The 27,229-nt window shown below is 39.9% G+C and overlaps 1 protein-coding gene across 1 annotated transcript in view; it reads right to left on the reverse strand.

Moving 5' to 3' along the window:
- slc2a9l2 (solute carrier family 2 member 9, like 2) overlaps positions 1-27,229 on the reverse strand; it is a 124,982-nt gene that overhangs the window by 70,830 nt on the left and 26,923 nt on the right. The window contains exons 7-8 of the mRNA XM_008291448.1: positions 13,285-13,417; positions 1,857-2,044 (exon numbers count right to left, since the gene is read on the reverse strand). Of these exons, the coding sequence (XP_008289670.1) occupies positions 1,857-2,044; positions 13,285-13,417 (321 nt within the window). The remainder of the gene's footprint in view (positions 1-1,856; positions 2,045-13,284; positions 13,418-27,229) is intronic.

Raw genomic sequence — 27,229 nt, forward strand, 5'->3', positions numbered from 1 at the left:
AAGGTGAAACAATTACACTGTGAGAATAGCTGCAGGCATACTTCTCATCTATCAACTTAGTTTCAGCACTTCAGAGGTTTATAGCAATAAGTTACTGAAAACTTACCACGTTTTTTCAGACTGTCATATTTACTGGAATCATTGGACTGATGGTGAGGAGGTTGTGAATACGCTATGACTATTAAAATACAGACCTCCAGAGTCTTCACATACATCGTCATTCCTGTCTTCTTGGAATGAGAACGAATGTAAATGCAGTTGAATGAATTTTAAAATCTACTAGAATTCAGATGGGATTTCTGGATTCTTTGCAAACTGCTAGAAGTCCATCAATCTATCAAGTATGAAGATTTAATTACAAAAAATAAGCTCAAACTTTGTTACTGTTTCATCGTTTTTTAAATTCCCAGCCATCCTTCATGTTAGTTGAGCCTTAACAGATATATAGCAGTTTGCTGACATTTTTTTTTTTTCAACAAAACAGGATCTCACCTTTCTGTTGTATTGAAATACGAATCAGTGTCTTTTAAAGGTCATTTGAACAACTTTTTTCATTTAGAGTTTAGCGAGTTGTTGAGGTTGCAGTCCTTAGAATTCAAATAATCTGAAGTTAGGTTTTCTCCAGTTCATTTTTGTCATTCTTTATATTTAAAGTGATGAATGGCAGCAACAAGCAGCAGCTCATGTCCTTGTGCAGGTCTATTCTTGGCATCTGTGTGCTCAAGACAGAGAAGGTAGGACCTATAATTGGACAACAGTCATCACCACCCCAGTGCACTACAACACAGCGGGAGGAGGATGGTTAAACACCTCGCGCTGTCAACAAAGTACACAAGACACATTGACTCGCAGTGACTTCTCCTCGCCCACGAGTTCCCATTCACAGTCGTGGTAAACACAAACATAAAGAGAGAGTGAGTCACTCGAACTGGAGCGAGAACCTAATTGCACAAGAACTCTTAGTTTCATTATCATTATCTTTACATTTTAACCTTTTCTTTCAACCCTGTATGAAAATACGGCCGATGAAATAACACCTACATGCAGAGGAGGATTTTAAAACATTACCTTTTCAAACAAAACAGCTTCCTTCAGAGATCATGCATATGGGGTCACACCTGCACAGACTCCAGGGAAGGTCTGTGCAATCTGATCCACACCTGAGCCACTGATGAACAGGCCTGTGAGAGTGCTGTTTTAGTTTTTCGGTCGTTTTCAGCAGAACACACCTGAGAGATTCTGCTGAAAACTAAGAATTATGTCGGATTTTTTTTTTGTCAAAAGTTATAAACGCTTTTGCTCACGTTGCACAACTGTTCCTATGGCACCTGTATAAGCTAACAATACGCAGGTTTTGTGTTTTCATCTTGTTTCGCTGCCCCCGAGTGGTCAGAAAAATCTAATATTGTTTTAAGTGTATTGCACTGTTTGCCTGAAAATGCACCTTTTAAAATCAGAGAACGTAAAAAACTTCCCAAACAACGAGGAGTGAGCTGTAACATAAGGATGGAGCAGAACGGCCATGGTAGAATGAAGTTTGTGTTTTCTGAGTTAAAGAGAAAACACCTTTCACCTTCCTGCCTGGATAAAGACGGAGCCCTAGAAGCGATTGACAAAGTCAAAATGTAACTCACGGTGGGACAGGATACCTTGAAGACCTTTAACCCTGATATACAGAATGTTTGCACTAAAAGAAGGCATGTTTATAATGACTTTTTCAACAAATTCTTTTCATTTGATTCTTATTTTTAATTAACCTAAACACTGAATACATTATTTTTGCCCTAACTACAGTAAAATTGGCCCTAAAACAGCATAAAAAACTGATTTCACTGAAAATTTGAGAAGCATCTTACGGCATTGAGGCCACAGAGCTGATAACAGGCCATGGTGACGATGACTGTGATGAGCTGCCAGCGCACAGCTGGGTTCTTCAGCAGCTGGAACACAGAGACGATGTACAGATTGTCCTGAGCTCGAGTCTCCACGTGGACCTCTTCCAGCTCCCGGGACACGTCTTTCTTCCCTAAAAACCTCTGAAAGGCTGACACACAAACATTCACAGGAGCACATCGTTAAAAATACAGAACGTGCAAGAACGCTCAGAAACAACCATCGTGCTGAGATCAAAGACGCTGAGGATTTGTTCCACAGCAAATTAGAAGACATCCTCTGAAATGGAGCAGTTTGTTAAAAACAGAACATCCACTTAGACCGCATGAAAACGCAAACATGTTTTCTGCAGCTTTGTATCAAGTGTACTTGCAAGTAGAGTAAACTGGGTCCCATGTCTTTGTAATCAACAGTCTATATTAAAATTTGGAATCATGCACACTTCTTTACTACTTTTTGCCTCCAGAAAGTGAGTCCAGTGTGTAACGCTGGTTAACAAAGCAGCAATGAAAGACTCAAAGATGACTGCTGCTCAATACATATAAAGTTTGTTCACAATAAAACTGCAGAGGGCACCGATCGTTATTGTTCTGGTAAAGCTGGGAACATGTTAAACTTGGTATGTAAATGGATATGTGTAACAGCTAACAACAACGAAAAAAGATTGGTTGCAGGTGACCCACAAAACAACATGTACACAGAAATGACCTTTATGAGTGTTTTGCAGGTGAGCTGTATGAACAGCAGCAAGTCTGCATTTAGAGGAGGTGGGTGTGGTGGATGCAAGACTAAAACACACTCACCCAACAGAGTGGGGTGTTAGAGTTGACCTACTATTTGTTTTTTTATTACCATCATTATGTTTGGTTAAGTTTGGGAAAGTAAACTACTTTTACAACAAAACTACTTGGTTAGAAAAACATCATCTCTTGTGTTAAAATAGTCCCTTTTACAGCATCAACCAGATGATCGATCGGCAACAAGCTTCTCCTCTATTTTCTTGGTTACCAGGTTGCTCAGTTCAGCCCCATCTAATATATCACTGGTTGTCTGAGAAGGAGACAGTGGGATGATGAAACCAGTGCTTTTTCTGTAAAGTTCAGGGACATGTACTTATTCCCTTGACTGCAAGAGGTCCCCTATGTAACCATCTGTCATTTTGTGAAGTGAACGAAGCTATCTAAGGTGGACCTGGCTCCAGTGGTAAGAATCCCATTTATTATTGCCCCATAGAAAACATTAAAGCAATTCTACAGCATGGATCAGCATGAAACTCTCCTGGTTCAGTCATTAGTCCAAATGATTTATAACCCCATTTGGTAACACTTTATAATAACTATCCGTTATAACTAGTTAATAGATCATTTGTAAACTGTTAACTAGTGCGTTATTAACCACTTGTTAAGTGTTTGTTAATAGTTTGTTGATGATTTATAACAATGCCTTATAGATAGTTAATAAACCATTTACAAACTGTTAGTGAGTTATAAATGACTTGTTAACTGTATATTAATGATTTACAGCCATACCTTATAAACCAGTCATAGTTTATTCAGTTTATTCCTCATACATTAAAGACAATGTTCAACATTCTATCTGTTGTATATCTTTGGTAAAATATAATACACAGAAAAGTCTATGGGTGGAAGAGGGTTGAGGTACAAAACTGTGATATTTTAAATATCACATCAAATTTCTGTACTTTGAACTTGTTCCACCCATTTGCTGTTCTACAAAGTTTCATTGGTACTGGTAGATGGTTAGCAAACTATTAACAAGTGATCTGTAAAGTGTGAGTGAATGTAGTAGTTAAGTATTAGTTATAAGCTTATGTATGTTATTGACACGTTATTCTAAAGTTGCAACTATTCCTCATTTACCAGCAGTTAATAAATGAGGAATAGTTGCAACTTTATAATAACGTCCCAATAACATATATAAACTATTAACTGATACTTAACAAGTCATTAGGAAGTAATTCACTAATTGCTTGTTCATGATCTATGACTGGTTTATAAGGTATGGCTGTAAATCATTAATATACAGTTAACAAGTCATTTATAACTCATTAAGTAACAGTTTGTAAATGGTTTATTAACTATCTATAAGGCATCGTTATAAATCATCAACAAACTATTAACAAACACTTAGCAAGTGGTTAATAACTCACTAATTAACAGTTTACAAATGATCTATTAACTAGTTATAACGGATAGTTATTATAAAGTGTTACCCAACATTTTACCAAAATATCAGGTTGTTTTAATTTTTAAAAAAAAGCTGATCCGCCATTGGTGAGCTAATATCTGTGCAGACTCTCAGTCATAGTGGTTATTGTGACCCTAAATGCTTATGTAGAAGACAGCAGGACCTCTTCTTGGTTGAGAAAACACAATCTACAGCTTGAATTAGGTCACTTTTAAATTCTGTCAGTTTGGAAAGAATTCAGCAGCTTTGACAAAGACCACGTTGAATTTCCTGTTAATCGACTTTGCCTTCCTGACTGGATCTTCTGGCAGTAGTCGCCGAGGCTCATGGGTAAATCGTAATAGACCTCGACAAAATGTGATTTCACTGAAGGAAAGCGAAAATAATTGAAACTGGGGGGCTTCAACGTAATGGTTTCTGTGTTACGTAACATTCTCATTTTATTTTAATAAGTGGGTGGTGTTTGTATGTTGGGAATAACTGTGAAATATTAAAAGAATTGACTTTGCAATGTATGCATTCAGTACATTTGTTAAGTCTTGCTTATATGCACACTGCAAAAAACTGTATTGATTTACAAAAAAACTCCACAAGGTACATTAGAAGTCTAAGGATTCGTGATGTTCTCTGAGGCTGCATCTTGGTCCCATCAAGATCTCAGTTTAAATGCCTCCTCTGGGATACATAATTTATCAACATGATATTAATTTTTAGTGCGCTGCAGATGGCTCTCAACCATCTTTGTCTGCTAGCTGTGGTGATTTAAGGAAATTAAATGCTCTGAAACATGGTTTTCTCCTCAGCTGAATGCAGACAAAACTTAATTTGATTTACACAACAAATGAATGTGGTTGCATTAATTTGAGATAATTTAAGATTATTGATACAAGGCTATTTTCATATTCTTTTCAACCTGTGATATGCACGTAGTTTATATTTGAGCAGGTTTCACTTTCAACTTGGTCGGTCAAAGCTCGTTTGAACTTGTTCTACTCCAATGTGACGGACTGAAAGGAATAGGTTGGTATAAAGATGTGTCTTCTCTCAATTTGATCCTTTCTCCTGTAAGGGTGAATCCCCGGCGTTATGGGAACCTCAGGTGAGCACAAGATTAAGGACAGAACCCAGAATAGCAAATCTCTCCCGACGGTCAGGGGCTGAAATCAGGTCATTAGGATGTGGGAGTCCAGCAGCACACTGACAACACGACACACAGTAAGACCTGCCAGACTAAAGCCTGCATGTCTCACGGGTGACCTGGTACAGTATTTGACAGGTCTGAGGATTCTGTGAGTGTGTTCCTGTGTGTGCTTAGTGTGTGGATGCAACTGTGCAAGATGGGATGTTGAGTTCTGACACTGATATGCTAAAAGAGAGAAAGAGTGGGAACATTATATCCCAAAAAAGCTGTTTGTTTTACAGCTACAACATTAAAACCATCTGCCTCATACCCTATAGGCTTCATTCTGCCAAAACCCTTCTGACCTGTCAGGTGACACAGGGCCTCTGTAGGGTGTCCTGTCTGATCCTTTGGGACTTGCAGGTTTTGTGGTGCAGAGCTGACATGGAAAAGGTTTGTTCCAACAGATTTTACAAACAAATTGGGATCTGGGGAGTTTGGAGGTCAGGTCAACCTCTTGGGCTTTTTGTTGTGTTTCTTGAGCCAATTCTGAGCAGTTTTTGTAGTGTGGAGGGGCACACTGTCCTGCAGTGGGAAGGTCGCCAGCATCTAAGTTGATCAAAGTCTTTCACTCCCCATGTCTGTGGTTTTAATGTTGTGGCTGTTGTTTGACCTCGTTGTCCCAAATACTGTTTCATTTCAGTGCAGAAGAAGCAATAAACAAACTAAAATGAGATATAATACAACTTCGAAACAGAAAATGGGGGGAAAAAAAGCAGGAAAAATACTAAACAACCAAGCTATTTTGGTCATATAATATTTAAAATCCACTGTACAATCAGCCTCTGTGTGGAGTTTTAGATTTCTGAATGTAAAATACCATCAAACGTGCGAAGCAGGTACCGTTCTCGACTGTTGCAAAGTTCTACATCCTCCCTATAATGAAAATTTCAGCCAACGGGTAATGACTTGAATTCTCGCCCTGAAACACACTTTGTATGAGCCACGACCAGATCAGGTAAGTTCATTCAGCTGCAGGTTGTGCAATGTTCAAACAAACTGATTTTTTTTACTTCACAATCTGTAAATGGCAAAATCTAAATACCATGACTTAAAAAAAAAAAATCTACAGTGATGTGAGGACAATAACAAACTTCAGAAAGGAGGGAAAACAGCCATCATGCTGAGATAATCCACAGTTACAAGTAATTGCCTCTGGGAAATCTTATCTCAATGTAATTATTATCTAGATTTGCACATGTAAATGAGTATTTAATTGCTTCTCCCTGCTGACGGAAAATATGGAAACCTGCTTTAATCCACAATCACGCTGGGGCTGTCCATGCAATAGTAGGACATGATATTGATGTTTGTAGGAGTATGGCAGGATGTCCAACAGTGTCAGTGTCCCTGTTGAGGCATCCAATTTTATTTTCCCCGCGGGCCGACAGTGGGGTTCCACTCCGTGACACTGTTGTGACCAGACGCTCGCAGTGTCACAAGGTGGAGTGGATGTGATGCAACCAAGAACCTTTCGACACAGCGGAAAGCCCTTATGGAGCGGCGTGAAAATTTAAATATTTAGAGATGGTCTGAAGGGACTGACTAGCATGTTAAGGTGCAGGGATAGCTGTTGGAATTCAAAGGATGAGGCTGGTGTTATTTTATATTTCACTTAATGTCAACGAGGCACATGAAAATGCTAAAATGAAGAATCCGTAGCTTATCTCTTCAACTAGTGCTGTCTTGTCTGTTGACCCTACGACCTATAGCTCCTACTGGAAATGCATATCTCAAAGAAAATGTAAAATTAATTCATCTAGAATAGATTATTTTATAAACAGCCATACACTGTAATCTTTAGCAAATGTCACTCACACAGAAGGAAATGGTTCATTTGGACTATTGGGACTGTTTTCAGCTGTGGATTAACACCTCGATGGTGCATTTTGGATGGACCCAAAATAAACCACAGTGGCCATGTTCATTCCATGCAACTATGGGGGCTTTTTTGGGGTGATAAAAAATAAAATAAGTGTCAAGAATACAGCTTCACAGGGGGTCTGATACGTCTGAAATCATACAGATACTAACACCCCATCTACCAACCATTCTGAAAACTGCTACAGAGAGAAAATACAAGAAAATAAACAAGCACATACTGGAACGCATCAGATGCCAGGACTGTATTGGTGTGTTGAGAAGGTGAGACCTCGTGTTATACTTTATAGTTTAGAGCTCTACACCTGGCAGGCTAAGAAAGTAAACGCATGCTCTGTGTTTATCTGTAAGGTCGGAGCTGAATAAGGAGATGGACTCAGACTGAATACTTGAGAGTCAAAGCAATCACAAAATCGCGAGTAGTTCAGCAATCGCACTGACAGTCTTTCGTTTACAAATTTATCTCATCTTCAACCTCTGTAACCTTTAAATGGTGGGTAGGACCGCTGCAGATACATGACATGACAGGAGACAAGACAGGGTGCGAGAGAACATGCTGTTCCTGTCTGACACTGCGTGATGATAATAGGACACTACAGGGCCAGCCCTCAAGATTTGTGTGCGTTCACAACAATTCCCCCAATCGCAGCGCTGTAACACAAGCCAGCAACATGGGTCTGCAGCGCTGTGCAAGATTGTGCCAACAAAATGTTGGCTGACAGTAGCTGGGAAGATGTGAAGGGAGTCTAGCCAGGATGTCCTTTACCCAACCATTCATCTCCTCCTTAAGGGGTTATTCACAGAGCCAATCACTGTCAGCGGCTCTGTAACGCTGGGAGGACATTCTTCCAAGCACATAATAACACAATACAAAAGCAAGTTAAGCATTTAAATAGATTCAGAACTCGCAAACTTTTAAACTGGACACACAGTACTTTTGTTAAGCTTGTTAACGTACCTTGCTCACGTTTTGTTTCAGTAACAACAATGAGGGGGAAAAAAACACATTTCCTTGATTCCAATTTGCTGATGAGAGCTGAGTTTGGATTATTTATTTAGAGAGAGAAGCAATAAACAAAGACAGATGGCAAAATGAGAAAGTGAGTTTAAAAAAAAATAATTAAATAAAAGTGCTCCATCAAGAGCGGTACAAGCATCGTCTTTGAATTTTAAAATAAAGTTGGAAGATTAACCGCACACGGCTAAATTAGAATGCACTTTCACAGAGCCACAATTGCAGAACTGTATCATAAAATAGCATTAACATCCAAAACAAGGTGCAAAAGTCCTTCTTTAATTCTAATATGCATAACACGTGTCTGAACTTTCCCACAAACTAAATTGTAAGAGTGATATGACTTTGTACCTCAGTGTAATCTAAAGCACCTTTTATGTGCTTCTAGGAATAACACCTGGTAGATTATGTGCAATTTTTGATATCATACTAAGTTCTATCAGACACTATGAAGAGTTTATTATCTTCAAATAAATGAGAAAAAGTGAACAGATGACATCTGGATGTCACCTTGGCACACAAAATGTCCGCAATTTCAGCAAGTATACGTGTCACGTAATCAGTTTTTTCTTTGCTAATGCTCCTTTGTTCGGAGCAAACCATTTTGTTTTATATGTTTTGGATGCATTTGCATTCTTTTTGGTACTGCTGGAAAGTTACTGTGCTTAAAAAAAAGTAGTAATTCAAAGTAAGCCATGCAGATCATTTTCTAAAATCATTAATGCCGCAGAATAAAATTAATTAACTCCAACGGATGACGATTTTCATCATTCATCATCACAAAAACTGTTTTATCTAAAGTCCCATCACACTGAGACCTCACTGAACTCTTGCATAACATTGAGTTCAAAAGAAACAAGAAGGATGTTGAATTTCACAAAGAACACAAGCTACCAAACCCTTGGAGAGTTCCCATCCATAATGTATGGACACACATCAAAGAGCGCAAACCCCCCCAGAGACAAAACCGATCAAAGTCGTGTTTGACGTCACTCTTTTCGACACGCTTCGCTAGCATGTGCAATTCGAGCAAAGTTTGAGCCTCTTTTCGTGTCACAACATTTTAACATTCCACAAGATCGCCCTAGATGTCGATTCGGAGATCCGTGCAGAGGGAGAAAGTTTCAAGACTTCTTGTGTTGTAAAAACCCAACATCAATATGTTTGGATGCTTACAACTTTGCTAGTGCGTGATGAAGTACCTGGGATCCACAGTACGCTGAGAAATAGTTAAAGTTAAGCTCCTTGGGTGAAGGTTACGAACGTGGAAAATAAATGATGCTTCCGGTGTTGTTGCGTGTAAGCGAATAAAACTCGGTCAAGTGGAAATCGAGCATAACTGAGCTAAATTAAAATTATTTCCAAGTGTTTCGCTTTGATTTTGTTCAATACAAACTCAGAGACAGAGCGACCCGACGGCCATGTGGTTGGAGGGAAGACACCACGTGGCCTAAAAATGCTGAAAGCGGTCGAGTCCTCAGATCAACTCCCAGCTGGAGTTACTGCGTGTCATTCATCCGCTCTTTTTCCAGCATTTCTGATCCATCTCTATCCAAATAAAGGTTAAAGGTGAAAAAAAAATCATCCCTAAAAATAAAACAGGGAGGTGATATAATACCATTTCTAAATAATGAAATAGTAAAGAGACATGAGCAGAATTGTATTTGTTTGGGACAAAGCATTGCAATGTTCAATTTTGACTTGGACACTGAGCAACTGCAAATTGAAGGATTAAAGGGTTTTGCAAAAACAAAGTGTGGGTCATCGCGGGTTAATTGCATTAGTTCAGTTTTCATGTGTAAGCCTCTTAACAGAGAATGCTGTCCGTGTATTTTTGGATTTAAAATCTCATATAGGGGCACAAAACGAACACAGGATCAAATTATTTCACGTAGTACTCACACATTACTCAGTACGTTTAACCGAGCGTCACACCATTCTGTGTAACTACTGATGTGTTTGGAGACAAAATACTCACTATTAAGTGATGAATGGAAGCCTCAGTTTATACAAACAGCAGTAAGAAATGGTTTTATAATTTACATCAGAGCATAAGTTGGAGTTTGGAGAGGGGAGTTAAAAATCACCGTGCTCCTTGGTAACTGAACTCATTGTCCTTGACAGCAGTTTAACATCAGAAAATCACAGGACGGCGTCTGTAATAGACGTGGACGCGACGCAGGAGGTAAAAGGGAGACATGAGCCACATAAACTGGATGAATCTAAATGAAAAATCACACTCCTTCTGTGAGTCAATTGAATCTTCACAGAAGGAAACATATTGATTTAAATAACTGCGTCTTCCTGAAGACACAATTATCTCACATATTTATTGAGTATATTTGTCCATAAATGCGCTCACAACTCTGAAAATAAAAAGATCTTATTTGAGAAGGTTTTCTCATCAGGCTTTTAATGATTTCACTGGTGCCAGTTTGCTGAAATAGAAAAAAAATAAAGGCTTAAAAAATGGGTTTTAAAAAAAGAATAACTGCAGCTAATATTTAAAGAATTTATATGATGAGCTTTTATGATTGCTTTCATTTCTCTGTCCTCATGTGGATTCTCAAATACGCCTCTGATTTGGAGTTGCCTTTTAGTGAAGTTGTGCAAACGACACTTTGGATGGGATTTAGGATGCAGAAGGTCCGACAAAATCACAGAAAAACTCGAGGTCCTGCTGCAGTAAATGCTGGTTCACCACCATGGATTACTGGGACAGTTGATGGAACCAAGTTATTACGAATGTTATTAATTCCACATGTTCCCACTGTGGCACGTCAAAACGCCTGTCATGAAAAAGCCCATTGCCGTCGTAATTATAGGATGGGAGAGAAACATTATGTGCTCTAAATTGCCAGCACAGGTTATTAAACTCACACCACCTTCCCTATAGATGTGTCCCATTTCTGCTACTGCCGAACATTTCAGATATAATGTGAACGTATGAGGTGTCTGAGAGCTGAGCGTGTGATTAATTGTTTCTGTACTTTGTAAAAAGAGCAATTTGTGTTCAAAAGGAAAGAATCTATTGTTTCACATAGACATGAAGATTTGTGCAGCTAATTGTTCCGGCCCCTGGTGATTGGGCCGCCTTGCTCCTGTGGTGGATCCTTGTGCAGCCTCTGCAGACTGGAGCTGATTACAGAGCAGCTCCAGATCACACCTGGCAGACATAGGGATGGTGGACCTGGAGCTCTACACCTGGGCTGTGTCCGAAATCACCCACTATACCCTACTAAGTTTACTATATGGGGCGTTCTCCATTTTGTAGTGCTGTCAGAATGCTAAGTTACAAATGCTACACCCTATATAGTGCACTCAAATTATCCCACAATGCAACATGAAAAGTAGCCGATGGTCACTAACCAAGCAATATGGACCATCATGCATTGCGTGAAAGGAAATGGAAAGACGAATGAGAGCATGAAAACTTGTCATTAAAAAGTAATTTAGCATTTATGTTTTGTTAAATTTTATTTTGCCCATGTCTTAGCTATGCAATAAACTGCAAATGTCATGTGTTTGCACTACGCCGCTGCTGCACTAGCAAGCGACGTAATTAATAGCTCGAGTAGTGTCCAAAATGTTACTTTGCCGAGGTGCTCCCTGCATAGTTCACTATGTAGTGGTCCCTAATGTACGGTGGCCCAGAAGTGTCACAACAAAACAAAAGCCACAACACAGCACAAAGTCGGCAGAAGCCGGAGATTGTTTGAAATAACGTGAAAATAAGTAAAATACTGATGGCAAATAGTGTCCATTAATCTTGGTATGCGCTATTAGTAAACATTATTTACTATCAGTATTTTACTTACTTATGCCCACTTCGTGTGGCGTTGCGCACTTCACAGAATAACTTCCAGGTAAAAAAAAAACAACTTCCATTGCAGCCGTTGTGTTGTGTTGCAGCTTATTTTGTAGTGTTGCAGCTAATTGTGTTGTGTTGTGGTTAATTTGGTTGTGTTGTGGCTTATTGTGTTGTGGTTAATTGTGTTGTGTTGTGGTTAATTTGGTTGTGCTGTGGCTTTTGTTTTGTTGTGACACTTCTGGGCCACCGTACTATAAGAGCAGGGTCTCCAATCCTGGTCCTCGAGGGCCACAGTCCTGCATGTTTTAGATGTTTCCCTCTTCCAACAACCCTGATTCAAATGATCAGGTCATCATCAAGCTCTGCAGAAGCCTGATAACGATCCTGATCATTGGAATCAGGTGTGTTGGAAGAGGGAAACATCTATAACATGCAGGACTGTGGCTCTCGAGGACCAGGATTGGAGACCCCTGCTATAGAGTGAGTAGGGAGTGAGTGGATGATTTTGGACACAACCCTCCTCTCAGCCCTTGTTCTCCCCACCTCCCATCACCCTGGATTGGTCCACCACCCAGGTCCCTCCCAGGTCCCTCCCCCAAGACCCCAGCAATCACCACACCTGGAACTAAAACCTCAACCAAGCTCTCAGTCAGGGTGGCTGGGATTTAACGTGTTCGCCCTGGTGCATCTTGTTTTGTGTCTTTATGTTTTCGTAACATCTGTTGGCAGCTGCCGACTTCGTGTGGAAGTTACTTACGTCTTAGTGAAGACTGTAGCTGCAGTTAGCAGTGTTGGTATATGGTTGTATTTTTCATTGATTTCAGCAACATCCACTCGTTTTGTTTTTTTTGTATTATCACCGTTTGTGTTCATTTATGTTAAATTTCTTTACCTCCACCAATAACAACTGTTTTTTTGTTACATCCAGCTGACCCTAGAGGCTGCATCGTAACAAGTGGGAGCTCATCTCGTAATAGTAACAATAGTTTTGCACATTGAAACGCTGGTGTGAAATCTTAAAATGCTGTAAAAGGTATGCAGAGCTCTTTCACTCCCCTGTGGTGATATTATGGTAATCTGTGCAGTGGTACAGTGGCAGTCTTACCCTTGTATAATCTATTGGGGTTTTTTTTAAAGCTTCAGATGTGTATAGATGTTCAGTTGGTTGTCATAAAGACCAGAAAGCTGCTTTTCAAACATTACAAGCGCACATGTATTCTGAGACATCAGAGCCTGGTGTGGCGGCCAGGACGCATTTTGCAGATGCAGCTGAGTGAAGACCGGCATGTGTAATACCTTTTTCTGCTCCGGCTTCATCTCTCTTCTCCATCAGCAGGTAGCGAGGACTCTCGGGGAGGAAGGGCAGCACGCACAGCTGCAGCACTGCCGGCAGCGCCAGGAAAGAAAAGAGATAGTTCCACCTAGACTCCTGCAATCCAAACATCAACAAAAGAACTACATCAAAACTTCAGACATGAACGAGCAACGCCATAAAAATACAAAGATGTTGGACAAAACCTATGTATCCTACAGCTGTTGCGTATTGCTCCACTGAACCAGCGCATTCAAATTATTCTTTCATTAAAAACTTCTGCAAGCAGATGTTTTAATTTTAAATATTCATATGCAAAAATCACTGTGCAAGTAAACAACAGCACAGGTTCATTTAACATAGCATCTGTGGTCTTAAATTATTGCGTTTTTTTCATTGACGTTATGTCCTTAAAGTAGAAGTGAAAAGTCTAAATGTAATTAGTTTGCTGCTGTCAATAAGTGTGAAGAGCTTTTCAAATGCTTCCAACATTACCAGGAGTATAAATAAAGTGAGGCAGTGAAGGCTGGGGGCTTCTAAGCAGAAAAACAAACAAACTAGACAACAGAACAAGGACAACACAGAGGAGTCTAGTACATCCAAACATCTTCAGATCTAAGAATGGAGAAAATCACTTTGTTTTTTTATGTCACGACTATTTCATGGAACACATTCATCAAGGTTCTTGCTGTCATCTTATTGTCTCCATTATAGAGTGATTTCCTCAGAAAATGCTTCAGAATGTAAATATTTATCCAAGTCTTGAGTTATGGGAGCTGATATTTAGAAAGTTCCTTTTTAATGGTGTGCTTTGAAAAACAACAGCAACAACAACAACACAGAGTACCTGAAAAATGTAGAAAACATCACATTGTCCACAGAAATGCCCGACAATTTTGTTAGATTCAGAACCAGAATCCTTAAACGCATCACAAGAATCTGACGAACAGTGTAGTCATCACCCCCCCTGGACTTGTGATTCAAAATAAGAGCAGTGTGAGGACCAGTCTGCGCTAAAGAAGCATGAGGTCACTGACCTGTCATCACACACATCACTAATGGTACATCACAAGCCAAGTTGTACGCCGCAAAAACACCGACGTACTGTATGTGCAAACAAAACATTGCCCGTAAGAAAGATGACAGGATGCACAGCTCCGTCTATTTGCAGATCTATGCGTCATGATCTCACTTGAGCAAATGCAGAGACTTGGAAGGAGGTGCCCTTTGGACAGAAAATAAATGTCAGCTCTCAACATATAAGAAGTGTGTTGGGGATTCAATTGTTTAACCTTTCTAGGTAAAGAAAAACTTTTTATATAACGGAAAACTTTTCTTAACAACTCCAATTTATTCCACATTAGGCTGTTAATTAACGAGTTACTGTATGTATTCTGCAGCAAATGTCATCACGTTGGAGGAAAGGATTTTATGTGCTGTGCTGCATCCAGTAGTTTGGCTGGTTCATATTCAATACTGAAACCTGGTCTCACAAAAATTGCATACCTATTGTAGTAAAGTGCATGCTCATTTGTGTTTTGAAAGGAACAGATTTTGCCCCCCATAGGGTACGACTTCATAGGAAAAACCTTCAGTTTGTAAAAGCCACATGGGGAGGTGGAGGTGTACGTCTGACACAGGGTCTTTACCCAGGAGATTGCAGTTTGCATCCTGTGTAGGACCATCATTTTTAGACCTACATTTCATTTTTACATAAAGTGCAGACGCCATCTCGTTAAGTAAAAAAAAAACAAAAATAAACATCATGCTTCGGGCTAAAAGTATATGTCAGAAGCATGGTTCGGTACCAAAACTATGTGGCTAGGTTTAGGAAAAAGTCCTGGTTTGAGTTTTGTTTTTTTTTAAAGACACTTTCACAACATGTTTAAAGCTTCTCCTATTAGATGGTTCACACCACAGGTAATATAGAATTTGAAAAAAACTGAAAAAAGTTGACAGTAAAGCATGAACTCAACAGCAAAAGTGTGTGGATTCCTTGAAAAGCTAATTGAGAATGCATTTTAGATGCATACAAACGTACATTTTAAGAGACAGTGGATATTAGTTTACTATTGATGTATATATTTAGTTAAGTTAAGATGAGGATCTGCTGTTTAACTTTCATGACAGCAAACCAATAAAGTAATGAAGTTGAGGATGGGAGAAGATCTAAGTGACCACTGGAGGGTTTTACATTACGGACAGTCATGTACGCCATTGCTAATGCAAAAATGTTGAGTAGTACAGCTTAAAGGTTTAAATTAAATACCTAATGAACTTGTTTTACTGACAACAACTGAAAAGGAAATTACAGAAACAGACTGATTATATAAGAAGGCATTCAGACAAAAACAACTTAGGAAGATGTGCATTCGATTCGATAATAGTTAGAAGAAAATTTACAGAATAAATTCGTACAATGTGGTGAGAGACATCGCTACTATTTCTTATGTGCAGCTATTTCACCTCCACTTCTCATCTCTAATAAATAAAATATTTTCCTTGTGATGTGATAGTCCCTCACTTACATAAATAAAGACTTTGCTATGTGTTTTTGAAACTTTGACAAACTTACAAGAAACTGAGGTGAAAAAATGAGCTTAACATTCACCGACAGCGAGGAGGGAGGGGAGAAAGAAGAGGAGCCAGACCGAGAGAGTGAATCATTACTTTGTTGTCTCGCATAAAACATAATTATATTTCTCAGTTAGGCCCTTCGGAGACATTTCTTGGATTATGAAAAATATAAGATGTTTGCCTTTTTTTCTCTCTCTCTCTCTCTCTCTGACTGATAACACAAGATTGTTGACGCTGGTAACAGTCCAACTGTTCGCACTGGGTCGTGGGTGGACTGTATAAATGTAATAACAAACCAGGGGTCTCACTGATGCTAAGCAGTGGATCGTTTTATCCCAGCTGGAGATGACAGTGGCTGACTAGATTAAACCTTTCATAGCTTATTCTGTATAACAGAGGATCTGTTCTGCATTGATTAGTGGGATCTGTGCTTTAAACATCTCAAGCGAGGTCTTACTTCTGTGTAATCTGGAAGCTGCCCTCGCCAACGGATTTATTTCTTTTTTCAATATCAAGGGGGGAAAAAAAACTCTCAATGTCGTGATAACCCCACCTGCCCACTTGCTTCCTACTTGTTTAGTTTATTTTATCATTTTTTGTCAGCATCCATCGCCTTTGTGCGCTGTTGTAGCTTGCCCCTGCACATGGATGTTTCACACTTCATTGAATTGCCTTTCTACATGATCTAACCCTGTGTGCTCTCAATTCTTTTGTATCTGCACCATGAGCCACCTAATGATAGATCTCGAGCTGCAGTACAATCCTGGCAGGCAGCTGCATGTTACAATCCAACATTCATATAGAACGCTGAACAATCAGGGTGGACTGTGCCTGTTAGGAATTTACTGAGAAAACCATATTTAATTTGACTGAAGAGTGATCATTTGTGCATTCACAAGTGTGGCAAATAAAACTTGTGATACGAGTATTTCACTAAACACAAGCCTTTTGGTGTCTAACAATTGTTGGTTTTAACTGGGACAAGCCAACTGTGTCACTTTCTCCCCTGTGCCCTGATCCCATCATCCCAAGTGATAAAACAAATCAAAAACCGCTCTGACCTGGAGTGAGTAAACTGAACAAGGCAGGCAAATGGTTTATTGCTGTATTCCAACAGCCATTGTGTGAAATAAGGTGGTCTCATGGAGCAGTTCTGCCTCACAACAAATACAAGCTCTATTCTCATTTACATTTAGAAAGAAACTTTTTTTTTCCTCCTCAAAAAGTAGGACATAATCAGAAATGCTTCCAGTTTGAAAGAACCTCAAAGCACATGTCAGGAGGTCAGAGGAAGCTGGTGGAAGACGTCCACAACAAACTTTTAGCTAGAAGACTCAGGTTTGTGTCTTATGGGGAACCATTATTCTCAGATCAATGTCTTGTTTTCACTCACTGTTTGGTTCAGTTCAGGCACCAAAACACTTGGTAAGGTTTAGGAAAATCTCATGGTTAAAAAAATGCACCTTGTCTCATTATATCTGACCCTATCCTTCACTTTCTGGGGTACCAGAGGGACAATTCTTTCCCAACCTAATATATGCTGAAAAGGAGCAACAGTGAAGCAATAAAATAAAATGACTCAGACATGTTAATTAGAAACATATTTGTAATGGGTCACAAACAAACAGAATCTCTGAAAATCTCAAAATAAAATTTTGGGCGCGTCCACTGTGTCATGTTGTCATTCAGCACGAGTTCAAAGGACATGCTGCGAAATGTATCAGCCAACACTGTTACTACTTGTTATCTGCCCAAATGCAATGTGAGCGTACGCTGTCAGAGCATCAACACATTATACTCTTCACAAATTTTGGGTTTACCACTAAGAAAAACATTAACACGCTGTGGCAACTGTTGGTGGTAGTGATCTGCCATCGGGTTGGAAAAACAAAAAAGAAGAAAGTAAGATAATGCCTGGTTGATGTGCAAAGAGAATACCTATGCTGTTTTCTCTGTAGGAAACTAAAAGTTTGCTGCTTTCTCAGAGGAAATCAGCATTACACCTTGCAGAAGAATGAATAAATGGAAAAGTTTGCGCACCAGGTGCTAGCAAGCTGTGAAAACAAAATAAAAAAATAATTAAAAATACAAAGTTTGCTAATGAGAAAGTTGGTTCTGCCAAACATCCTGCCGAATCCTGCATCAGAACAGCAGATCTGCTCTTTCATTTGTGGATTTACATGGAGCACCTATTGAGCACTTTGATCTCATGCCTTTTGTGACCACCTGGAATAAAGCAGGCCAGAGTTTTTCAACTTCACGGGCACCAAGACAGAAACTAGCCCAGTCAGCTGAACCGAGGCCTTTCTGATGCACACTTTCTTTAGATAAGACATTGTGTAATTGCTGTAGAAGGTCCTGGTTTACACAGGTTGTTAGTCTGTCTGGCGGCTGGCCCTAATGGCAAACCAATTATGATGCACGAGAAACAAAATTTGTGTGCAGAAATAATAGAATGCCACAGCTTCATCGGATTTAAAATGCAACACCTAGAATTCTTTTTCAAAATAAAACAACTCACATTTATGCAGTGTGTAATATGGTAATTATGTGATACTTCTGATCTCCATGCTGCTTCTCTGCATATCTAAAAAGCTTGAAAAATGAACATGAACGAAATCACATGCAAAATAAAAGTTCATTATTTATCTCAGGGAAAGCTTTGTTAACGGATTAAACAGCCATTGTATCACAGAATAAAGAAATAAACAGACCAATGCAAGACACAGCAGGGCTCATTCTTGAGTCTTCAGGCTGATTTATGCATGTTACCTCCGTGATTGTCACACGGTTTCACACGCCGCCAAGAGACAATCGTTTTCTCTTTCACCTATATCCTGTGAGAATTGGAGGTTGGAGGCTGTATGTTGTTCATCCTGTGATCGAACAAACACGGAGGATGAAACATTTCTTCTCTGGATGTGAGCGGAATGAAACGGGGCAGAAAATGCATTTCATGAAGTCCTGGCTGCTGCTGGAGAACCAGAGATAGGGCTGCTGTGAAAAGGTAACTTCTCAAATAGAGATAATGGAAATGTCAGGTGGGCCACATCTTTGATGTATCCAATTACACACGCAAACATTGTCTGTGTTCGGTCAGTCTTAATTACTTTACCTAAGCTGCCCATCCTTTAGTTGATAAATGATCCGTCTCTGTAAGAATCGTTTCTAAGTTTGGTCTCACAGAATTTAATTGCAAATCTTTATTTCAACAGCAGAGGGTGAGATTAAGTCTGTCACTCACTGTTAGCTGCCTTAAGACTATAGATGAAGGATGAAGGATTACAGTGTGCATTAAGACGACACCTGGACATCAGCATATATCCATATAAATTTGCTCCTCGGAGTGTTACTAAGTGGCACATAAATAAGAACATTTTTATCTACCAAGTGTTGCATCTGGCATGACGGATGACATGAACTTTAAAAGCATAAAATGGCACCCAGAGATCTAATTCAGTGCCAGGATGTTTCTATTTATTAAAGTCTCTACAGTGTTTGTTAAATTCGAATCCCTTGAGTCGTCCCGTTATGGAGAAGAAAACACCGCTTCCACATTGAACTGTCACAGAATGAGAGGCTGGTTGGTAAAAATGTCACACTGCGCCTCACGTCACATCGCCACAATCGCAGCCTTTCAAACACTATGCAGGTGGACATCTGCCAGGATCAGGAGAAAAGCCCATCATCCCTCTGCCTGTAGCAGTTTGTGATGAATGTCACCTTCTCTGTGAGCCTATTTTCCTGATGGTCTGTCAGAGGAGCAAATTGACAGTTGGCCCTCGCAGGTGTGTGCTGTCCCATTCTTAAAATATTAAAGCGGCGCTCGTCGTGGCTGCAGGAACTGGGAATACACCAGCATTCACATCCCACAGGGAGGCCTAATACGGAGAGTTAACTAACTTTAAGGGCTTTAACTTCTGATAAGAGTAATGATAGATATTTATTTCAAGTAAGACTTGACAATTATATTGCAGTGTAACTACATTGGCATTTAAATTTGCATTTGTCAAAATTAGATCACTACCATCAGATGAAGGACAATTAATAAACAAAATTAACTCTTATAATGAGAAGTAGAAATCCTTGTATGGAGAGGATTCTACTTCTGATTAAGAATTTGGTTAATTTGGTTTACTAATTCTCCTTCAGAAACTTCTCGACACAAGGATTTCTGTCTCTGCTTTGCAGTAATACACAGGATATTTATTTAGGTTATTGCTAAGTTTCTATAGTGACTGAATATCTGAGGTGTTACTAATAATCTGAATCAAACCGATGACTATGACTCCACTCGGTTTAGAGATGGTGAAAAGGAGTATATGATTTAGAGAGCAGTCTACGCAATGGGGACCTCATCAAAGTCTGGAATACAAAAGAATTCAGAGCACTGTCAGGCATCAACTCTAACCACAGGGAGCAGAGGAAGACAAAAATATGGGTTTCATTCTTTTAGTGTGTGCGTTAGGATGTGTTAAGCATACAGAGGGAGGGATAGAACAGCCTAAAATTCAATTTATGTTTAATTCCAGTGATTTCTCTTTGTTCCGATGTGAAACATCTTTCAGGTCTCTTGAACGAAGCCTCTGTTCCCTGAGAGGGTGAAAGCGTTCTCAGTCCGATCCTCCTCCGGTAAGCCACAGCGAGATGACCCAAAAAGGTAATTGAATGGTTTCACACTCAGCCGTTAATGAAGCATATATATATGAGTTCAATAAGGGAGGTCTGTTCCCTCGGGATCATCTCCATTACTCCACAGTGGATATGAGCTGTTCCTGCTGCTTTATTCTTTGCAACACTTGTGCTGTAAAAATCACTTTTGCTTCAATTTCACTGTCATTAGTCTTGTCCAATCATCCGTCTGTCAACATTCTCGAACCAAATCAGTCCCAAAACCCTGCTCTTTAAATCCATCGTAATTCTGCCACTCTGCCTTTCTCATTTTTATGATACAGCCCTCCTCATCCTCATTTCCACCTCATCCAGAGAGTCTCAACCGAGCCATTTGCCAACCCGGCTCCATCACCACCTGCATAGACTCCTGGGGTTCCCGTCACCGTCTCCTCCCTACATCTGAGATCCAACCAGATAATAACCTCCAAAATACTTCCATTTCCCATGCCTGCGTTTCTCGAGGAATGTTGCTATTTCCTTCCAAATAATCTGTCCTTATTGAAATGTGTTTATCGTGCCACAGCATCTGCCTCTCATGGGTTTGAGAAGATTTGTTCCCGTCTTGTCAGTGTTGATGCTGACATTGTACTGTAAAAGGCAGAAAAGTAATTTGGGCTGGTTCTGAGTATCTGAGTTGTCATCCTCCCTGCAGAAGTCAAATCTGTGGAGTTCTTTCACAGTACAAAACACAAAAGGTATTGCATATACTTTTGCAATTTACAGTTCAATTGCATTTTCATAAAGATACATGTAATAGCAGTAATTGAACGACTCTTAGCAATCGAGTCCAATTAGTAGGACGATTTTAAACTCTTTAAATTTGAATTATAAAGCCCAATTCACCAAGTGCACTAATAGGAACTTACAGACAGTTACGAATGTGAGAACTAAGTTTGCAGGACGTAGCTGCAGCCATTGTGTATGTCAACAGGTCATTACGTTCCTGTAATGATCCATAAACTGCTTAGATAGGACCACCTTTTAGTATAACAGCCATCCAAATGTTGAGTAATGTGCTCGCTGACCCAGAATATGAAATAAAGGCCCAGTTCATGCAATGTTACAAAGGTAGCTTTTTGCCCATGTTGCAATGACCCAACCCCATGTAAACATCCCAGAAAACGGACTGAGGAGCCCATGTGCACACCTCCCAAATCTTAGTAGCAGATAATGCAGCCGTGCGAATCAAGCAAATTGACCTCTAAACGGATATCACAACAAACACAAACATACACAAATAAAAGAAACAGCCCCAAAAACGCACCCGAGTGACCCCTTGTGCATGCTTGTCTGTTTAAACTCTGCAGAAGAATAAGTCTTACTGTCATGCTGCACAAACAATACATACTCAGCTTCTCTTGCTTCATTTGTTATTTCTGAACAATAGATAAATGGATGCATTATATATACTGGACTGTAAACACAGACTAAAGAGAGCTTAAAGCATGTACACACAGAGTACACGCACCATACAAACACTACACTGCTCCACTGCCTGATAACAACCGTCTAGCCTGACACGCACCAAAGGGACATTCCCCGCAGCAACGCTCGGTCAATACCTTTGTCCATTTACACGGCCCTCTGAAGCCACACACGGGTGTGATGGAGAATACAGAGTATAGATAAGGGCTCATTAAGGCCAGCGAATCTAACCTTAGCTGTGTTTGAGGAATGCTGATGGCTTCAGGATCTCATGAGTGCTCGGTAACAGACTGGCTAAAAGCCTGTTCCTGCTGTAATGGCGAAATAAACATGTTTCTCTACTGGGAGAAGGTCAGTGGCCGAACATGAAGGTTAGATTAATTTTTGTTTGTCAAAGCTCATCACCATTCAACAAATGACATCTTAGATCAGCGCCCATTAACAGGAGGCCCCCCACTGAGAAGAAAACCTGCTAGGGTCTCAGAGGCAAACACTGATACAGACCATGGTAAGACATCATCATCATCAGGTATGTCACACATGTCTGAGGACGTTCTTGTAAAATGACAAGATAAGAGGCATGAAGGGTGTGAGGGAAATAGATAACAGGGGCTGCTTGAAGACACATAGCCCCATATGATATTTATAAAGGTGATCTGCAGGTTAAAGTGTCAAATGCAACTAATCAATACTTATAAATTAAAAATAAGCTCCTGCTGCACTCTACGCCAATGTGTAAATGTCAGCGCAGAATAACAGAGGAGGAAAACAAGGAGGTTCACAGAGAAACATGCATCAAAATCCAAATACAACTGATTTTTTTTGTCACCTTTATGATAGTAAAACTTATTTAATGTGGAATGAATTTGGTTTGGGATAATGTGTTGATATTTTAAATGTAAGAGTCATTCTTTTCTAAGTCCAAAGGAAGAAACGTGGCATAGAAATGCATCATATTATTCTGCTCTGCTGAATTACATCCAAAGAACGACCATGGAAAAGACACAAGAAGCTCACAGAAAACAGATTAATCGCAACAATACTCATGCGTTCATTCAGGATGGGCATGGGTCCATGGAAATTATGTAAATGGGAGCTTCATCCAACGTTCTCTGGCTCGGAAATATCTTTGGCTTTTATACCATCATTGTTGGAATGACGGCAAACGCACAGCTGGATTTGTGCACCGTGCGCATAGGTTACAGCACAAAGGATAAGCTCCGCACGGAAAAGGATGCAGATGAGGTCTAGTTATTTGTGGCTTTGAAGTACGCTGTCATATGCAAACAATTGCACGGTAACGCTCAGATGCTATATAGTTTCATGCCAGTTTGTCTCAGCGTGTATTCAGAAACATCTGTTGCTGCTGCCTTTATGGTCCCATTCACATTATTCATGACGCAGTTAGGAAGAGCGGATCATTACGAAGGTACTGTGCATTCTGAAACTTATTACATTTTTCTTCGTATTACTTTTATCTGCAACTTGAACTTCATGTAATGACAGAGCAAGAAACATAAGACATATCCTAGTGTTTGTATGCAATGTTCTTTAAAACTGTGCATTACATATCTAGATTTATTGCTATTGCTATGATGATGTGCATACCTGCTGCAATCAAATGTAATGAAGGCAGACAGAATTAGATTTAAAGTTTAAATGTAAGCTTACAGTTACAGTTTTTTCTCCTAATAAATGTTTATTGTTTTTTAGCACCAGCCCACTCAGAGCTCACATCCTCGTCTCCATTTATGGGGGAAATATTCTACTTTTCCTTGGAAAACACATACAGTTGTACGTAAATATGCCATGATTTTGTGATATTACCATATATTTATTTTAACTTCATCTTTTTAAATAATAAAGGGGGGGATTGGAATCCCTTTAAACTCCTGAGTTTATCGAGTGTTCAGTTTTCATCCTTTCTGAACACACGCAACTGCCAAAAGATATTACTTCGTTCTATAAATTTGGGAAAGCAATTTAGGGAAAACGTATTCAATCACTAATTTTGAATACAGTGCCAAAAGTAGCGATCTAAAGCCAGAATGTGCCAGGACAAGAGCTCCTTATATTATTGGCTTTCTGTTCACATATTTGCCTTAGGCTGATATCTGTTTTCAGCCCTAAAAGATAAACTGAAAATCCAACAGATAAATAATCAAGTGTACAAATGACAAACGCATCAATGTCATGGAAGTGTTTCAGCAGCAGGCTGAGTCTTCGTAGCTAAACCTGTGTACGGCAATTTGATTCTGATTCTTAATAAGCTGAGGAGAGGTAGGCTGGATAACATTTCCTCTGAGGTTAACTAGGTGTGACTGAGAATTCCTGCTGATCTAATTGAAATAACGGGCAGATAGAACCAATCACCTACTGTGAAGGGTAAAAACGTGAGTTTATTACCGAAGTGGCTGAACATTGCTCTTGGGCAAAGAGTCGTCAACTGGCTTGAGTAAGTGAAGAGAGATAATTAGATGTGAGCAGAGGTGGAGCACTTTATCCAGTACAAGCTTAAACGTGTAAGTCAAGCCAAAAAGAAACTATGAAACTGCTGCACTGAAGTTGTAGGACTGGAGTTCTGCTACTTATTCACGATACCTCATCCGTTCCACTGACCAATGGAAAGTCTGGTATTTTGTGACCACATGGGAGTCGCCGAGATTACAAGCAGACACGCTGTAGTCATCAGTGTCACGAGATTCAGGTGTGAATTGGTGTGAAACCAGAAGGACGTCCAGATGACCTTTATAACATTTCAGGAAGCTGATGAGACATTAAGGATGCCTCAGCCACTCTGGGCTACATTGGAGAAAGGAGGGAAAGGAGAGCGATGCTGTCAACAGCAAATAGCTGGAACCAGATGTACAACAACCCTTTCATTATTTTACTGTAATGCTGATAAGAGGAAACCTTCATTTTGCCATCTTTGCTCCTTCACACTGCAACCAATCAACCCAGGTCAATGCCACCTCAGGCTGTACTATCAGGTAGCATGCTGGGGTTCACGAGTCATAGGTGTGGCGTTGCAGCACAACAACAGAAGTGTCTGGTAGGTCAGTTGGCTTTCCCTTTCACAAACACTGATGTGGCTCTATGACAACCTCTACTGCCAGCTTAAAGACGCAACAATTCCCCCACATTTTATCTCTTACACACAAAACATCAACACAGAAAGAAGATGCAACAGACATGCCTTAAGCAGACTTGCTAAAAAGAAAAAGAAAAAACACCTATATATAGTATCCCTACACTCAATCAACATCTGGACCTGTGTTACAGATGTTTTGTGACCACATGCAAACATTTGTGATTTCACTATGAACCTACAGAGGTAGCACTGTGTCAGAGTCTACGGATCAACAGTCCTGGGATGTGAAGGATTATCACTGGTGATAAAAACTGCATGTACAGCAATGACTCAGAGACCAAACAACAGCCGTGGAAGAGCCTGCCGTATACAAGAATAAAGAAGGTGCATGTGATCGGGGGGGGCACCACAAGGATATTTGTCCTTTTCTTTGACATTTGTGTCCCAGACTCAGACTGCCAATGCAGAGTTCTACTGTAATGTCCTGAGGTATCTGAGAGAGAATATCTGAACCTGACCTGTAGCACAACAGACATTGGGTGCTCTGTCAAGATTCTCAAAGCATGCATGTTTTTGTGTTGCACCAACCAATCCCTGCTTTCTACCAGCACTACTTGCTAGATTTCACTCCTTGCTACTTCTTCAAGTTAAATGATTGCTGATGGAGTTTGACACACTTACAGAAAGTGACCTCCAGAGAGTTCCATGTGTGGCAGGAGAGCTGGGAGCAGTGTATCACTACACAAGGGGACTATATGAAGGGGAACAGTGACCAAATTTAAATCACATACAGGTTTTATTGTTCATAGGTGGTGACTTTGAACTTTCTGAACACACCCTGTGTCATTCTTTTATTGGAGTTGTTGTTTTATTTTCCTGTGTGATTTATATGTGTGACGTACCATTTCATTTAGCAGTCTGAAGTAAACAACGCACTGAACTAAATCAGTGACTACTTTTCATTAATAGCTGCGATATCAGAGGGAAGAAAAGGTATCGATGTGCAATCAGGTAATTAAGGGTGGATTGGAATTTTTAGCTGAGGCCATATAAATAGCTACGTGGGAGTGGAAAACAGGCACTTATACATGTGTTCAGATCCATAATGATTCGCATTTAGCACACAAAACCCAGCAGAAGCACAGATTTCTAAGGCCAGTATTATACTTTCCAAGCACGCATGGGTTCGCTATGGTCGGCATGACGTAAGTTTCCTCATCTCCCCATGAGGTCCACATGGTCACTACGCTACAAGGTCTGCTGTGCATGTATGTAACAAAATCCTTCCAGCGGAATAAGACAGCAAGTCCCTGGCATCTGCAGATGTCCTTGTGTGGGTCCCCAAGGGAATCAAGACTTAAATCCGACTGCGTATGCATGCCTTCAGCTTTGTGTATATGCATGGCTTTAGTGAATAAATCAATAGAATCTTGTGCATCTGGCCCCTGGTGTTGTAGTCTCTTTGTCCTTTCCAGTAAAGGCTTCTGCAAATAAACCTCTACAGTTTATTTGCACGTCATTCGCAGCACTACTCTGTTTTTCCAGCGTGTTTACAAGTGAGTCCTTTAACCTGAGTCACCTGTATTGTAAACAGATCACCATCTGTCAGTTCTGCATTGCCCTTTTCTGGAGGATTTTTTTTTTTTTTTGCTTGTTGTTGGTTTTGACATCGAAATGCCAGAGATTCCTCAGCAGCCAGGTAGTTCAGGTTCATTTCATCTTGACACTGTCAGTGGCTGGATGAATGACATTCATCTATATAGCCTCAAGCTTGAATTCGTATTTACTTGAGCCCAACTGGATGCGATGGAGCTCCTCAGTGTCTGAACTACACTTGGCATATTTGACCATTTTCAGGGCCATTGGTGTCAAAAACACCTCTTCAATCATGGATAAATAACCTGTTTTCCTAAAGGTTTATTCCTGGCGTGGAGTGAAAGATGAAAAATCATCTTGAAGTGGTTTTCGAAATGTATTATTGATGTTTTCATTTAATGAGGGGAAGAAAGGTGACATCCAGATATATCAGGCCTCTTATTCTATTTTCTCTCTATCAGAGGGAAGTTGAACAAGTGGCAGGTGTTTATGACAACAGACGTCTAGGGCTTTAATTAAATTAGTCGTCACATCGTCGAAGATTCACATTTTAATGGTGGTGTGCA

The sequence above is a fragment of the Stegastes partitus genome, unplaced genomic scaffold (genome assembly GCF_000690725.1).
Source record: "Stegastes partitus isolate 25-593 unplaced genomic scaffold, Stegastes_partitus-1.0.2 Scaffold743, whole genome shotgun sequence".
Lineage (NCBI taxonomy): Eukaryota > Metazoa > Chordata > Actinopteri > Pomacentridae > Stegastes > Stegastes partitus.